Consider the following 14,243-nt stretch of genomic DNA (forward strand, 5'->3'; position numbering starts at 1 on the left):
GGACAGTAGGAACTCACGTAATTTTTTTTTTACTTATTACTTGCGCAACAATATTCAAATAACAAAACATTAAAATTTGAAACATTAAAAACTCACCTAATAGCGGGGATGACCGTTGTAATTACACATCGTTTTGAACAGTAAATGAATAAATAATCACCTATTGGTTCATTTGAATTCTGGCCAATCACACAACTATCACGTGACATCATTCTCCAATAAAAAAAAATTCATACTCGTAAACAAGAAACAATGTGGAACACCGTATGAATGCGCAGGTATTGTGATGAAAATTAAAAAATTCGATATATCTTAAAGTATTTGGAATTTCTTATCTCAGCCAGGTTTAATGAAAAGAGGAAGTTAAAGAGCATAGAATAAAAGTATTTTCGTAATTTTAAATTTTTTTTAACAAATATTGCTCAAATATGAAAATTAAAAAATTTGTTATCTCCTAAAGTATTTGGAATTTCTTATCTCCGCCAGGTTTATTGAAAAGAGGAAGTTAAAAAGCGTATAATAAAAGTATTTTCAGATTTGTAACATTTTTTTTCGCAAATACCGCCCAACTACATATTTACCTATAAATATAAAAATAGATTCAATTATAAACAGGTAAAGTTAACCTACAGTTTGGCAACAAGGCGAGGTGACGGGGCTTGTTGCAGCTATTGGGCGACTGTGCGAGAAGTGCGACGGCAAGTGCGTGATCTGCGACTCGTACGTGCGGCCGTGCACGCTGGTGCGCATCTGCGACGAGTGCAACTACGGCTCGTACCAGGGACGCTGCGTGATCTGTGGTGGGCCGGGCGTGTCCGACGCCTACTACTGCAAGGAGTGCACCATCCAAGAGAAGGACGTGAGTGGCTCCGTGTGTCTGGAGGGGCGTTGGATGCTAGCGAGCAATGGTGATGGTTCACAGTGCTCCAAACTGTCCTTGTCTTTCAAAAACAAGAACAGTAATGTCCCAGACACTCTGTGGACGCTCTTAACCAACTGGCTAAAATTAGAAAAATATTTACTTGTATTCCGCGCAGAAAACCAAGCTGACCCGAACACTGCCCACAATCCAAGTGCCAGGCCCTTAAAAGCAGAGCAATACGTGAACAAAGTGTGTTTATCAAACAAGACCTTAGTAGCGGTGGGCTAAATATGGAAATAATTTACAAATTAAATTAACCATAGTTTATATTGCTTTAAAGAATTTACAAACCTTTACAAAACTGCCTAATCATTTCCCTGGATATAGAGTAACTTCGCAGGCAAAATTATGGTTACGCAGTAAAAATACTGTATATATATGAAATATAAACATTTCATCAAAAAAAATTTACGCAGAAATGCCATTAAGGGCGCGGTTGACAAAATGGCAAGAAATTCCGAGCAAATTTGGGTGGCTGTAATAAACATATTTAATAAGAAATAAAAAACATAGTACTGACAAATTAAAAAAAAAATGCTTTCTTTCCACACACACCATAGTTAGAAAAAATAAATGACCCACGTTCTGTAATAAAGTTAATAATAATACTACTTCTTTACAATACTTTTGGAATTTAGTGGTTTAGTGTTCATTTTGCCTAAAAAATGTTAGATGATCACTGTCTTATATTTACACGAATATGTAATAACCCTGTTTTCAAATTGTATTGTGTTAGTCATGCTGTGATAAAAAAAAGTATTTTTAATTATTTTTTTTTTGTTCGAAGTTTGCTTTGCCTGGTCACAAAACACATATTTTTAAGGATACAAAGCTTTTAAAATGTAATAAATTTGTGGTACAGTGGTTGGTTTGCATTTGCACTTTAATTCTGACTTAACGAAAAAAAAATTATCTCCAGTAGTTTAAACGTAAAACAATAAACAGTGAGGATACGCACGGGAAAGCTGTTCTCTAGTTGAGAGGCGCGCTACCAGAGCGCACTCGGTGCCTTATCAGCAACCGCCTCGGCGCAGCTGCGCGGGCTCGGATAGCCCCGCGTTGCCGTATCTTTCGACCCGACGTCTCTACTCACTGCTAGCGGGACTGTTCGTGAAGCAATGGGTACGAGGAAAGTTCACTACTACAATAAAAAGAAAAGTAAAAGGGCGTTAGCGATTGCAGAATCTTGGCGAAAGAGGAAAGAGGATCCAATAATACAAGTTGTAATAGAAGTGACGCAAGAAACTGAATTGAATGATGCTCATTCTAATACAGAGAAAGTAAGCTTTCAGCTGGAAAAAAAATTCAATGTTTTTAAACTGACTAACGAATATGTAAGAATAATTTTCTTTGTGATGAATATTACGATCTGCAGTATACGTGTTTTATTTTATGAGTAATTTTAGTGTTGTGAATGCTTGTGCGACCTGCGTTGCGTGCATGAAATGAGGTATGCTTACACTTTCCTATATTAATGCATGATAACATGTTAGTTCGTTAAAAACAAAACAAAAAGTAAGCGTAAATAATTTACGTTTCTGACAGCCACGACAGCTCATTTGCCGGTTTACTTGCGGTTCGTAACGCAGAAGTCACTCAATTAAAAATTCAGTCTCTTTACACAGCAAAATGAATCCTTGCAACAGTTAACATTTTGGAATATTGATATTGTATTTTACATTTGTAACAATGCTGTTATTTCGACTGCAATATTTTTGTTGATGAGTAATGTTGGAAATCTTGATTGTTGTTCGTTGAAAAAAAAAAAGCTAATTGCATAATTAGGTAATATTTTATATGGTGCTTATTTATCAGCAATAATTAAATAACAATATATTTCAAATTATTGGCATGTTTAAAATAGTGTGGAGAAATTAAGTTATTTTGATTTGATTATTATTTTATATTCCATTCCTCTGCCTAAATAAAAATTAAACTATCTACTCTGTAGATCTGTAGTTCGTTCCATTTATAGTTTCTTCACAGTACAATCGGACATATTTTGATGTTACATACCTCTGTATATTATGTCGACATTTGTTTCGCAAAGATGAATAACAGTTTATTTCATAGTGCACCGTAAGTCATGACCTATAAAACAGTGCCTATTCTGTGTTACAAAAAGCTGTACTTACCTTCAAAGGATAATTTAAGCATGAAGTATTGAATCATGTGGCCAGTGCAAAGTACATAAATCAATTGCCAATTAAAATCAGTAACACGTTTGGCCTTTTCATGTGAAAATCATTATACTTACATGTGTTTCTCAAACTGATTTTTTGTAATTTTGTGAATGAATTGGGAATGCGAACAAATTGCTAATATTTATCACTGATTAATTTTTTTTGCGGGGCCATGGCGTTGTAGTGACCAGAACTCTTTCCTCCCATCCAGGCGGTCCGGGTTCGATTCCCGGAATTTCGCGCTTGCATTCCAGCGATGTTCCATGCCCGCCTCATCTCACCATAAGCTTCAAGCTGGCCTTGTGCCCCCCCCCCCCCTTCCCACCACACACATCGTTCTTCCTGTTCGGTAGGGGCGTCAGCCCCGTTGCGTGTGGACCTCTCATTGCAGCTGGAGACCCTGCGGGATCTATAAAATAGATATTTATATAAATATTTATTACTTTTGTGGCTCTTAAATCTTGGTTTACAATGCAGTGAATGCGTTAATGTCTGTCGCAAACATGAAATTTCCCTTTGTAGAATTGAATAAAATAAAACAATACAATTATAATTCTTAATATCATAATTTATTTATTTATTTGATTTGATTTGTTACATGCCACACCAACAGCACAAGGCTCCAACGGTGGGCACAACATGTAAGACAAGTAAAAAAAAAAAAAAAAAAAAATAAGAACAAAACGACAAATTATAAGAACAACATATAGTAGGACAAAAACAAAGACAAGACAACATAACATACAGATTTCCATATGAGTGCTTAACTTCTAAAAATTACTTAAAATAACAAAAATGTTTCGTGAGAGTAATAAATGTATAAGTACAGAACATATAATATTATGTAGATAAATATAGTTAGTATCCTTAGATTAATATATCTGGTATTAAATAATTTAGGTAATAACATTAGAGCATAAAGATAATTAATCTTTGGATGCCGAAAAAATAATTTTTTTAACAAGTTTTTTCTCTCTGGTAGGTTGTAAGTGATTAACATACATATTAAAATTGTTAACAAGTCTATATATAATGTCATTTGTATTTAAAAGTGTGCACAAAAAAGGTGGGTTACGGCTATTAAAAGAAGGAATTTTAATGCCAGTAACATCAAATATATGAGGACATATAAGATTACCATAATAACAATTAAAGACAAAAATGGCATCTAAGATCTTTCTTCTAGTTGATAATGAACCAAGGAGGGAATTTAAATCTATGTTATTGATGGTATTTAATTTTTTGTTAATATAGTCAGATACTTTAGATTGAATCCTGTCAAGCTTTTCAATATCAGTGTTATTGATGCTATTCCATATAATAGAACCATATTCAAGTTTTGATCTTATTAGAGCTGTATAGAGGGAGAGAATAGAGTCAATATTGGAGGTGTTAAAGGTAATAAATTTAATTAGACCAAGTATTTTGTTAGATACCGAGATAATGTTTTCAATGTGAAGATGAAAAAATAGTTTTTGATCCAGTAAAATTCCTAGGTCTTTGACATGTTGAGATTTTTTAATAGGTGAGTTATCAAGTTTGTATTCATATTGCAACGGGTAGGTTTTTCTAGAGAAGGTAATGATAGCAGTTTTTTCCATGTTTAGATTGACCAAATTATTTGTGCACCAATTTGCAATTTCTGTAATATCACATTGTAGTAGATAGCTGTCATCATATGAAGAGATTTTTCTATATATCTTTAAGTCATCGGCAAAAAGAGTGCCAACTGAGTTCTTTAATCCAGATATTATATCATCAATGTAGATATTGAAAAGTAAAGGAGATAGTGTGCCACCTTGAGGGATGCCAGAAGGAGTTGGGTGGAGATCTGAACTTATATTCTGTACTGAAACATAAAAGTTTCTGTTATTTAAATAGCTTGTTAACCATGATAAATATTTATCACTTAGCCCAATTTTGGAGCATTTGCTTAGGAGTATTTGATGATTAACAGTGTCGAAAGCTTTAGCTAAATCAAAGTAACAAACATCTAATTGACCACGTGTGATGACTTCTGAATAAATAGGATTAAGAAAGGAGACTAAGTTTGTCATGGTTGTTTTACCTGTTCTGAACCCATGCTGTGAATCAGACAATCTATTATTTACGTTAAACGCTAAGTGTTTAAATATTATTTTGTCAAAAATTTTGGTAAATCCATTTAACAGGGATATAGGCCTATAATTTGAAACAATAGAAGTTTTGCCCTTTTTGTGTACAGGAATAACCTTGGCAATTTTCCATTTATCAGGGTAGATGCTATTTAGAATACTGAAATTATATATATGCTGTAAGAGAGGAGCAAGGATTAAGGAGCAACCTTTGATAATAAAATTTGGTATGTTATCAGGTCCTGTGGACAATATAGATTTTAAGGTTTTTATACTCCATAGGACTAAACTAATCGAGATATTAGACATTGGAATATTATATGAACAAGGAGATATGTTTTGGTTATTTGTGTTATTTGTAGTAACAGACACTTGAAAAATATTCAGCAAGGGAATTCGCAATTAAATAATTATTATCCGTAATTGAGTTATTAGTTTTAATTGAGGGATGCCGACTATAACCCTTTCTCATTATTTTAACATAATTCCAAAATTTTTTAGGGTTTTGCTTAATTTTATTGTTAATATTACAAAGCCAGTTTGTTTTATCCCTACACATAAGTGATTTAGTTTCCTTGCGGTAATCTGAGAATAATAAATAGTAAAAAGGATTCAGATTTCGTTTATATAATTTATGATAGTGCGATTTCTTCTTAAGAGATTTTATTAGTTGGTTGGAATACCATAGGGGATATTTTGTAGCCTTTTTAATAGTAGTAGTTACATATAATTCTATAAGATCATTCATTGTACACGTTAAGTAGTCGACCATGGTATTTATATTTTTAGAATTGTATAAAATTGACCAGTCATGGCAGTGGCGTAGCGTGGGTGGGGCGGAGGGGGCGGCCCGCCCCGGGCGGCAGCCCGCGGGGGCGGGTCGCCGGTGAAGCGGGTTGAGATCTGATCTATGATTCATTCATAACATGTGTCAGACACACTATAATGTTCCATTTTTATCTAAAATTTTGCGTACCAACTATTTTTTAATATTTATTTAAAAGAAAAACTGCGAAATCACTGACAGAGCTCTTTATAACGTTTGTTTGTTTACATACGAACGGCAACATCGCATCACGCCGCGCCGCCCGGCGCACGCGAGCCGAGTTGAGCGGCACTCCTTATTATATTAATTACTCATACAAAATCTTATGTTTCACGCGTCGGCCCGTGTCGATGCCTTTCTTTCGCACTCATTGAATTTAGTACTACGCATTGTACTGTAAAGTTTGACCTTAACCCAGGGCAAACCAAACAACTTCCGCAAACCGGGACACAGTAAAACTCCTATATTGCCCCGTACCGCGAGCGCAGGTAAACTCAAAAAAATATTAAAACCCAAACTAATAGCAGGCTTAAAAAATACTAATAAGGTTGCGAACAGTGAGAGGAGGCAGCAAGTTAAAAAGACACAAAATTTATATGACAACATTTAATAAATATATATTTATAATAAAATCGTTTCATCACAAATCGGCGCATCCATCATAAAATACATACCCTATTACTATTTATAAAAAATAGCTATATAATAATACTAAAAAATACTTTAACAATTTCCCCAAAAAATTATAATTTGATCATATACTTCGGAGCTCCGAAAATTAAATATAATTACCAAAAAGGCATTAAAATATATAAGAACATATTAATACAAATACAAATATAGATACGCACCGGGCGTATCGCCGCCGTAAATACCAATTAACATAGGCGAAATCTAGCAAAAAATTGACACACCTTAACATGCAAATAAATATACCAAAAATTTAGCAAATTACAAATTATGGGTTTACAAGCCCTTCTCAGTTAAGTCATTTTCTAACGGTCGACGCCTTTTTTCTTCTAGGTCTGGCAGGGATTGGGTGAAACATGCTGAACGTAAAATCCCAGTTTCAGTTTTATTAGTCCGTTAATTTAAATCCCAAAAATCCACAAATTATAGTTTCGCACCAGGGGTCAAAGGGGTCAACGGGGCAGTGGCACGGCTGGCACTTACTTGCTTTTTGACGTGATGTCCGATCACCAAATACACTCGTTTGCTCACGAGTGTTTTTAATGGCAAACCCTTGCCATTATACGTTACCGTAGCTGCAGGTAATTGTACGGATATGACGAATCCTTCGCCATACCGTCTTGGAGTTTATTTCGGCGCACATAATTCATCCTTGGAAAATCCTCGCGATATTCACACACGCCTCACCAACCACTCGCGTTCATCGTACCAAAGCGTTCTAAATTATATAAATGAACCCCGTTCATATTCAAAAAGGAACACTCGTATACAGTTACTTCGTGGTGGAACCATCACCATGGCCAACCCGCGTTTTACTTCACGTGCGCGCCCGCCTGGGCCTACCAGGCGACTCCGCTCGCCCGTCTCACCTGACGTCACACAATCAGCTGTTCTGCTCGCGCGCCGTCTAGCGCAGCGATTACCAACATATTCGGTAGTGTCCTCGAACTTTCCAGACCAATTTAATAACTTAAAATCTTAAACTTAAAAATAATAAGACTAAACAAGAATTACAAATTTCTTTTTTAAAACAACATATAACAAACTGAAATCCAAAATAACTCGTATTACCAGGGCATCTGAAAGATTAATAAAATACGTTAACCATTTCTGCCAACATAAACATTATCAAAGGTAGCAGCTGTAGCACACATGCTACAGTACTGATCTTTGTTTTAGTGCATCGTGAAGTACCGTTACGCAATCACGCTTTACTCGTATGTTTGTTTCACGAGAGTTTCGAATACGGAACGAAAGTCATTTTGATTGTGTTTCGATCTTTTAAATACTGTTGAATCTTCTAAAACTAAACATTTAGAACTTTACCCAATCTTTGAACTAGTTTTTGAAAATGAAAAGAGTCAAAGAAAGCGGTGCGGAATTCCGCAAAAAAAAAAAAAGCTAAGAACGAAGCAGATGCGAAGAAGTCTCAAAGTGCATTACTGAAATATTTTAGTTACAGTTCTAGTTCGAAAGCCATGTTAACGTCTTCGGTGGCATCCTGCAGCAGCGGAAGTGATTCCAGTGTAAGTAGGTATATGATTCCTCCATCTAGAATCATGCATGGCCTAGAATTACTCCAGTTATTTATTATTATTATTTATTTATTGTTTACAAAAGTTACAATATTTCTTACATTAGTCTCGCAAAACCTATTCACCTAGGTTTGTCTGCGAGTACGGAGTCACACTCGTTCATTAAATCTTATTTTTTAATACACTTAAAATTGCTCTAATAGCTGTTTGAACATTGATTATTGTTTAAAAAGTATGGAGTATATTAACATAACTTACATTGCGTTAAGGTACATCTTTTTAAGTTTACGACTGAATTTTGTCCTGCTACTTGAATTTAAAACTTCAATAGGGGATGTTTTGTAAATCTAGTAGTAGTCAAGGAATATTTTTTTTTTTTGGATAACTTGATTATTTATGGTACCTGTCATACAAAGAAAACATAATTTTTCATTTAGCTCAAAAATGGCGCCAACGATTTTTCTAAAATTTCTCGTCATTTTATCTTTTAATAACATCTATAACATGGCTTACTCAGTCAGTTTTTACCGGGAAACTCTAAAAAAGGTAGCTGCCATACAAAATCAGTTTTGTTTGTAAATTTTCCTATAAGCCCGGCAAACCGCGCGGTCACTAAAACCACTTTTGTTTTGTGATAGATAAAATACTTATTTGAAATTCGAACGTGTCCTCCGGCCAATATTCATGGGAATACATAACTTATTTAACAGGTACAAGAAGAAGACGTACCTGCCGTCGCAGTTGGAAGTAGTTCTGGTCCCATTACAGAGCAGGGTCAAGACGAAGTCGACTCATCAAAAGTACCTCAAGAATCTAGTCATAAGCCTGCAGAAAAAGTGATTGTTGCCAAAGAAGACATAATTGAAATCGTGCATTCTGCTCCTGCCGAAATCAAAGATGTGAATCTCGACGATGTAGGTTGCTGGCCTTCTCCTATGACCGATGAAGTAAGAACGCTTCTAGTACGTCGCGGATCTGACTCAGTACAGCACATCGATTCCAAATTTGTCGATGCTGTTCGCTCAGGGACTTCAACGAAAGGCGGTACCCGAAAACTAACCAAAGAGTGGTTCTACAAACCATTATCTAATGGCGAAAAGGTTCTCCGAACATGGATGGTGTACTCGCCTTTGAAGCAATCCTTGTATTGTTTTTCTTGCAAGCTGTTTGGCAATTCCGGCTCTAACTTCGCATCTGAAGAAGGATTCAACAAATGGTGGAAGCTAAATCCAAGAATAGGAGACCATGAAAATCGCCTGGGCCATGAACAGAGCTTCTTGAAATGGAAGGAGTTGGAAGTTCGCCTGAACTGTAAAGCAACCATCGATCAGAAACAACAAGAAGTTTTCGAAAGTGAGGAGAAGAAGTGGAGGGATGTACTGTACAGGTTGCTGAATATTATCCAGTTCTTAGCCAAACAGAATCTGGCCTTCAGAGGACATCGAGAAGACATTCGAGGAGATGATAGTGCCAATCGCGGGAACTTTCTGGAGTTAGTGCACCTCCTAGCTAAATACGACCCTCTTCTAATGGAACACCTGACAAAGATAAAGCTGGGAGCAAGAGTCTCAGTTTCGTATCTATCTCCAGAAACCCAGAATGAATTTATAAACTTACTGGGACAGCAAGTTCGATCCACCATCATCCGTCGTATTCAAGAAGCTAAATATTATTGCGTAATCTTCGACAGTACACCAGACATCTCCCACAATGACCAAATGAGCCAAGTTCTGCGATACATACATATCGAAGGAGAAAAAGTCGCCGTGGTAGAATCTTTCATTGACTTCTTCGAACCAAAAGGAAAAAAATGCAGAAGATCTCAGCAACGATATAATCGCGAAGATAACATCAGACGGACTGGACATACAGAATCTGAGAGGACAGGCTTATGACAATGCTGCCACAATGTCAGGGATCCACAATGGAGTTCAAGCCTGGATTAAAGCACTGAATCCGAAAGCTATATTCGTTGCATGCACAAACCACTCACTAAACTTGGCTGGGGTACACGCTGCTTCTGAATCAGTGGATTCCGTGACGGTTTTTGGAACTCTGGAGAAGCTGTTTGCCTTCTTTTCCGCATCAACTGTTCGATGGAACGCTTTGGTTGCCCTCACAGGTCAAGCAGTAAAACGAGTCACTGAAACGCGCTGGAGCGCTAGACATGTAGCTGTCAAGATGCTTAAAAATAAGTTTGAGGTAGTTCTTGAGGTACTGGAACAATTAACAGATTCATCTCAAACTTCCGAAACAAGATCGGGAGCCAGTCTTCTCCTGACAGCCATGCAGTCATTTAACTTCCTAACTTTTCTTGGCTTTTGGGCTGCAGTGCTACCTGAAGTAGATGATGCACAGATTTACCTGCAGCAACGAGGACTAAGTGTGGATAAGTGTGCTCAGAAACTCTGCGCTTAGAAACCCCTCTTATTGGAAAGTAGAGACCGTTTCGTGCAAGAAGCAATTGACTTTGCTAAGACTCTCTGCGAAAAACTCGGAATCGAACTCAAAACGAGAAGAATTCGCAGGAAAAAACGCATGCATGGCGATGAATCTTCTGAAGATGCAGCTTTGTCTCACAAACAGGAAATCCGTCGAGAGATTATCGCATCATTCGACAAGATCATTCAAGAAATGACGACTCGATTCCAGCAAATTCAAGAAATATCGGACAAGTTCGGATTTTTGATGCCAGCGAAACTTTTGGACAGCAAGTTCGAGTGTGATCTTTCCCATGTATTTGAAGACATCGACAAGGACGAGTTTCAGATGGAGCGGAAGCGTCTTCAGCAGTTTGTTGTTGTTGCCTGTTCTGAATCAGAGGAAGATATAAGTGGTAAAGGACCACTGGAGCTTCTCCAGTTCATTCAAAAACTGAATCTCGGAATTTCGGTTCCTAATATAGTCATCTTGATTCGTATATATTTGACTTTGGCGATTAGTGATGCAAGTTGTGAGAGAAGTTTTTCGAAGTTGAAGCTAATAAAAAATTACCTCAGATCTACTATGAGCTCCGCTAGACTATCAAACTTGGCTATATTGTCGATTGAACAAGAATTGGCTGCTAATATTGATTTTGACAAAGTTATTTCTGACTTCGCTGCTCATAAGGCCCGTAGAATCCGCTTGTAAAACCGCTCATCCTATTTTAACTTCAATAAAAGGTACCTCATTGCATGTGAAATTTAATTTTAACTAAGCACCTATAGAATGGGGGCGGCAAAATGGGTCTCCCGCCCCAGGCGCCGAGATGGCACGCTACGCCGCTGAGTCATGGTCCCTAAGAGCAATAAAAAGGCCGAGATAGTCACCAATCTTATAGTTTTTATATGAAGACGATGTATTATTGTTTATTGACATATCAAATTGGAAGTTTATCTCTAATGCAGGATGAAAACTATCTTCTTTAACTAGTGGTTCCAGAGCTTTGCTAACCAGACATGATTCAATATTAGTGAGACATAGGTCCAAGAGTTGGGCCGAAGGTTGAGTTTGATTAAGCTGAATTAAACCTCTTGCTGATACAAAGTTGATTAATGATCTGGCTTTCGACTTAATATTTGAATGAACTATATTTTGGGTATGCAATTGATGCCAGTCAATGCCTGGAACATTAAAATCACCAATTATTAATAAAGAGACATCAGAATTCACAAACTTATCTTCAAGGGCTTCAAAGTATGAAGTGTAAGCTGAAGGAGTTGTTTGAGGGGGAATATAAATATTCCCAATGATTAAAGGTTTATCATGTGTTTTTATATTTATCCAGACAGATTCTATTCCTGGATAGTCATATTCATGCGTAGATGTTACATTTTTGAATTTATGTTTATTAACAGCAGTCAGGACACCACCACCTCTACTCTTCAAAGTTAATAAAGGGTCCCTATCAGTTCTGTAAATAAGATAATTATTGTTGAAATAATGAGAATTCAGACTATTATCGGTGAACCAAGTTTCAGTTAGACATACTAAATCATTATCACTACGCGAGATGTTTTCAAAAAATTCAATTGCTTTGGTTCTCAAACCTCTTACATTCTGATAAAATAAAATAAACTCCTCATTTTTAAGTTTCACACTAAACTAGTTAGAAGCCCCTCCAGGCGCTAAGGCAGAAGTAGGAGCAGATGTAGGCTTAGAAATAGCAGTAGAATTAGTTGCGATGTTGCAGGTAGAGGTAATAACATTCATTGCATAGAACACCCACCACAAAAACATTTAATGGTCAAACTTTTTTGGCATTTAAAATTAGGCACTGCTGGGATACTTTATTTTTGATACGTGATTGGCAACAAGAAATCTTTTGAGACATCTATCAGCACGAAAAATAACTGGTATTGCATTTGACTTGCTACTCGCAGCAGAACGTCGGAATTCAAGGGCGGAGAGAATACTGGACGTCTCCCCCAACCTCGGATTATAGGCATCGACTGGTGCTATTACCACATGTGAAAATACTCGCCCAACCTCGCTGGATACGTTGAATGCACTCTAACCGTTCTGAAACTCGTGGGCCCCGTTTCACAACTTACGATACTTAATACTCTGAACTTTTACTGGTCACTTAGTCAAAAAATTTTTGTGCCTAACTATTATTTTATTTCCAAAATACTAAGAGGCCTATTTTTAATTAGATTGTTTTTACATTTCAGGGAAAAAATGTTTTTTTGTGACGAAGATAGTAATTTGCCTGCAGTTATTACAGAATCAGTGAATTTTAAAACTTCTTGGGATGACTTGATGGGAAACAGAATTTTAAATCCTGCTTACGTTTTTCCATTCATGCTTAAGTTGCAAGTTCATCACACAAGACAGTGTACGGCAGGGACCTTATAATTCACAAAAAAAATCAGGAAAGGCATAGAATGTCAGTGGTTGCTGGAGTGTGATGGCTGTCTTCGTGAATTCCGAATTTGCAATGAAAAACCTGGCAATGAAACACTTAATAGGGCAGCTATTACTAGTGGAATCGGGTACACGCAGCTTGAAAATGTGTTGAATGTCCTCGAAATACCTGCTATGAGCAAAAATACATTTTTGAAAAATTAAATCCATTTGGAAAATGTAACTTAATTTTCGTACAACGACTTTTAAATAATTTAGAAAAAAATTTAAACACTCAATATTATGATATGCAATAATTTCCTTAAAGTTGAAGGTATGGAATGACTACTTGGAAACAACCATCACAGAATCAGGTGTACTGGAACGTAGACTAGCTGTGGAAAAAGGAGATGTGGATGAATATGGTGTCCCTTTTGTTACCGTAATAGTGGATGGCGGCTGGAGCAAACGGAGCTACGGGCATAACTACAACGCAGCATCTGGAGTGGTATTTTATTCACGTTATAAATACAAAGTTTGTGACTTGTGAACCGTGAATTTAAGTAACGTATTCAAAGAACCACACTGACACATTTTGCAGGTTATATTTATTGTAGTGAGTATCTCTTAAAGTATCCTACATCACCCAACGAGGAAGTAGTTAGTGAGCATAAATTAACAACAGAAATGTGTGCAAATTTATGGCATCGTCACACACCAATATTTAACAAACTCCTCGTGATAGTATGTTCTAACTCTTTACACTTGAGGTGTTTAGAGCTCATTTTAATTCAGTGGTGAAAAAAATTACAAACTGCTCTATGTAGAGTATTTTAATGAGGAATTCTCGTAAACAATAAAATATATTTTAATTACTGTAAAATTAATACATTCTCTTCATTACATGTTGTAAATGCAACTTTACATTAAATGGAGAAATATTTCTTTCTATCAATTTTGCACCTTGGCTATCAGTGGGCATACACCGTGTTTCAGATAGGAATGCCAAATTTAGTCATCCTTCCGAGAGATGTCATTTTCATGACCTTTCTTCTCGCATACCATCTATTTTATGGCAGTATGTATGTAAAGAAGATCCCACCAGTCAATCAGAAGTGATAATGGCATATACTTAATGTGTGCAAG

General features: G+C 36.4%; 1 protein-coding gene across 2 annotated transcripts in view; it reads left to right on the forward strand.

Annotated features, from left to right (window-relative positions):
* LOC134538945 (PHD finger-like domain-containing protein 5A) overlaps positions 1 to 14,243 on the forward strand; it is a 28,247-nt gene that overhangs the window by 2,839 nt on the left and 11,165 nt on the right. Inside the window, exon 2 of one of the 2 annotated variants that reach the window (XM_063380560.1) lies at positions 669 to 2,080. In XM_063380560.1, the coding sequence (XP_063236630.1) occupies positions 669 to 1,150 (482 nt within the window). In that variant the 3' untranslated portion in view covers positions 1,151 to 2,080. Of the gene's footprint in view, positions 1 to 668; positions 2,081 to 14,243 lie in introns of those variants that run through there. The other variant, XM_063380562.1, reaches the window with a different exon arrangement.

The sequence above is a fragment of the Bacillus rossius genome, chromosome 14, assembly GCF_032445375.1.
Source record: "Bacillus rossius redtenbacheri isolate Brsri chromosome 14, Brsri_v3, whole genome shotgun sequence".
Classification (NCBI taxonomy): domain Eukaryota; kingdom Metazoa; phylum Arthropoda; class Insecta; order Phasmatodea; family Bacillidae; genus Bacillus; species Bacillus rossius.